This window comes from Acanthisitta chloris, unplaced genomic scaffold (genome assembly GCF_000695815.1).
Source record: "Acanthisitta chloris isolate BGI_N310 unplaced genomic scaffold, ASM69581v1 scaffold26655, whole genome shotgun sequence".
In the NCBI taxonomy this organism is placed as follows: Eukaryota; Metazoa; Chordata; class Aves; order Passeriformes; family Acanthisittidae; genus Acanthisitta; species Acanthisitta chloris.
The window spans coordinates 1-3630 of NW_008674684.1; the positions used below are offsets into that span (position 1 = coordinate 1).

A 3630-nucleotide genomic window follows, 5' to 3' on the forward strand; every position below is an offset into this window, starting at 1 on the left:
ACAGCAAGGCACATGTTCCTGGGCTGTCCGTTCACTGAAACTCTATTTAGGCTGTAAGGAAGGTGATGTTGTTAATGTGGTGGTGAGGATGGGACTTGGCTGAAATGTTGGAGAATGTCACTTGGCCCTTTAACAGGCTCTGAGTCATGCTGTTCCCTCTGTATTGTTCCAGTTGTGTAAGCTGCCACAATAGTTTCCCTCCCTGATACAAGAATGTGCTTTTGTACAACCTTCTCATGCTCTGCCCAGCCCAACAGGGAGTAATGTAAAGAGGCATTAAGTATAAGTCCTTGAACTGGCTGACTATGTAGGAAACATTGTCTCCAGTTTATTTGCTGAGGAAGAGCAGACCCTCCCTTGTGTGTCACAGAATCACAGGTTCCCAGCATGGTTTGGGTGGGAAGGGACCTTAAAGCCCATCCAGTTCCATGGGCAGGGACACCTTCCACTAGCTCAGGTTGCTCCAAGCCCCATCCAACCTGGCCTGGAACACTTCCAGGGATGGAGCAGCCACAGCTTCTCTGGGCAACCTGTGCCAGTGCCTCATAGCCAAGAATTTCTTCCTAATATCTAATCTAAACCCTCCCTCTGGCAGTTTAGCATCATTCCCCCTTAGCCCTGGATCGGGTGTTGTTACACTGTTAGTTAATGCAAAGCTAGTCAGAACAGCATCTGTGTGTGTAAACACTGGTGAGTTGTCACAGTTGCATGTTCCAGAGGTAAATTTGTTAAAGATGACACGAAAAGGAGTTCAGCTGGCAGCTTTCCTGGCATTTTATTCCTATAATATGTGATTATTATGGATCATTTCCACCTCCCCCTGTTTTCAGACTCAGACCATAACATCCTGCTGCTTCCCAAAGCCAAAGGGAAACCTGTTTTCAGACACTTTGCTGAGTATCCGAGTCCCACAGTGACAACCCATGGTTCAAACCCAGAGAAAGAGCCAGACAAGGAGTCTATAAGTATAACTTAGCTATTTTAATAAATCTTATACAGTGCATGGTTATATCATTGTCTCCTTCGCTGAGTTACATGAAGGTACAGTACTGTACAGCGTTGTCTGCAGGCAGTACAAAGAGAACAGATGCACAGCTCAGTTACACAGAAACTTAGAAAAATGCCTCCTGCAATAAGGTCTTACTGAGATGGTTAGTTTAGGAGATGCTCCTGTGGCTCCCAGTGTTCCTGAGCTGTTGTGTACACTCCTACAATTCCATGTGATTTGCTTTCCTCCACACCCAAAGACAAGAAGGTGATGTGTTTCCTATCCCAACATTTATTTTCATTTCCATTTCAGAAAAGAAAGCCTCCCGTGCTTGCCATCCTGCTCCCCATCTCCACCCTAATCCAGAGCCAGGGCTTCTCAGCAGGATTGTCCTCTTCATCCCTCCCTGACAAGGTGAGTGCCCTCCACAGGTCCCAGCAGGACTGTGACCAAAAACAGGGTCTTCCCCTGCAAGTGCCCTGCCTGCACCCCAATCCTGCTGGTGCTAGCAGTGTCCTGGTCCAAGAGGAAGAAATAGATCATCCACCAGGAACATTTTTGGAAGAATAAAACCCAAACTGAGGTGTATTGGTATTCTCAGATTTACAAATGAGTTCTCCAAACACTGATTTACTCCTTTTCCCATTAAATTTACAATCTGGGTGAAGACTTAGCACCTGCTTAACCTATAAAGGAGGTGGGGCCAATCCTAGCAGGTCAAGGCAAGCACAGGTGTGGGATTTTGTGGAGTTTGGGCCTAAACTCCCACTCAGCCAAAGCAAATGAGAGAGAAACCCAGAGTCTCCCTGGTCTGAGAGCACTTCTGGAGCTGTGTTTGCTTTCCTGCTTGGCTATCAGGTTGGTGTGTAAGTTAGATAGAGATAGAAATACAATGTGCCAAACTTGCTGTGGATAGAACTATGTACTGGTTTGAGCTGTTAACATTTTGAGTAAATCTTTGATGCACAATTACTCAATTCTCTCTCTAGGGAAAGGGATTTGTCCTCACCTCAATTTATAGACTTATATACATATGCACAGAACGTGATGAAGTACAACAGGAAGTAAAGAACAACACCCTGTGCTAAAATAGATTTTTTTTTTTCCCTTGTGGCCATTTATTTAGTGCTAAAACAGCCTTTCCCAGGTGGTTTTGGGTTTGAAATCCTTAGGGAGCATTTCAGCTGACTCTCTGCAATGAAAACCTGAAGGTGGGGACAAGTGACAAACACTCTGGGAAGGGCTGTGGGAGTGACTGGGTTGGGAGCAAATGGTCAGGGCTTATCTCCTCCTGGTTTGAGGTTTGGTTTGGCAGTGCTGTAACATTCCAGTCCAGGATCAATGCCAATGTGAAGGGCTGCACAGCTGCCCTGAGCCCAGCAGGGCTGGGTAGGTGCAGCTCACCTATTTGCAGAATCAAATCACCTCCTTTGTCACTCCTGCTCATGTTTGGGCAGTGAAAGGTCATTTCCACTGCTCAAAGACAGCACTAACTGGTCCATGTACTTAAGGAAGCAGCCAAGTCTTTGGGAATGTGTTTGCCATTCTGGCCTTGTCCAACAAGAGGAAACGGGGGTCAGAAGGAGGACATGGAATTGTCACAGGGCCTGTGCTCATGGGCTGCAGGAAGTATCTGCACTGAGGAGGAGATGACAAATGGGCTGCCTAAGGTTGCCCCGAGAGGTTGTGGATTCCCCATCCCTGTAAATACTCAAGCCAAGAGGCTGGATGGGGCTTGGAGCAACCTGGGCTAGTGGAAGGTGTCCCTGCTCATGGCAAGGGGTGGCGACTGGATGGGCTTTAAGGCCCTTCCAACTCAAACCATTCCAGGATTCTATGAAAAGAGTTGTTTCTGTGGTACAGACTCTAAGCACTGAGGCTGTTCCATGGCCTCTCTCAGGTGGGAGCAGGAACAGCCCTTGGAAAAAAGCTTTGTGGGGTCTGTTTTGCTTGAATCCAGCCCTTGTCTCCATCCAGACTCGTGTGAATCCTGCTCTGATCACATGCACATAAAATTCCAGTATAAAATATATAGTTATAAAAAAAATACTTCATGCAATATTAAAACACCTTTCCCAGTGGGACATGGTCTTATTGCCAACCCTTATCACCAGTGTTGAAGGAATTGTCACTCTGATGGCAATTAGACCCAGAGTGGAGCCCTGCTGGGCTCCTGCCTGGGCTGGGGATCATTGCTTTCATTCCCTTTTTCTGCACTACTAGGACTAAGAGCTGAAATAAAGCAGAGATTTTAATTAGCAGAATCAATCCTTTCCTGGCGACGCTTCATGATTTCTTGGAGCTCTGACTCCCCACTGCTTTTCTGGAAAGGAAACAAAACCAAAGTTTGGATTTGAATTCAAGCCATAGGTAAATTACAGTATTTAATTAATGCTGTAAGAGTTGAAATAGTTTCAGAGATAAATGAGTTAAAAGCACATTAATTAGTGGAAACAGGGGGATCTGCCTTACCAATTTGGGGCTTTGTTAGCTTAAAAGACACTTCAGCATTTTGAGGTGTCTTTTAATGGTTGTGTGGGGTTTGGTTGTCTTGGTTATTGTCTATTTTCTTTAGTTGTACTTCTTAAGATGCCCATTTAATGGGATGTCTGACACTGCTGCTCCAGGCACCCATTCTAGCA

The 3630-nt window shown here is 45.8% G+C and overlaps 1 protein-coding gene across 1 annotated transcript in view; it reads right to left on the reverse strand.

Moving 5' to 3' along the window:
* Nucleotides 1–3239: 3239 nt before the first annotated feature.
* LOC103802910 (epidermal growth factor receptor kinase substrate 8-like protein 2) overlaps nucleotides 3240–3630 on the reverse strand; it is a 28350-nt gene continuing 27959 nt past the window's right edge. Inside the window, 1 exon segment of the mRNA XM_009075441.1 lies at nucleotides 3240–3316. Coding sequence (XP_009073689.1) covers nucleotides 3240–3316 — 77 coding nt within the window.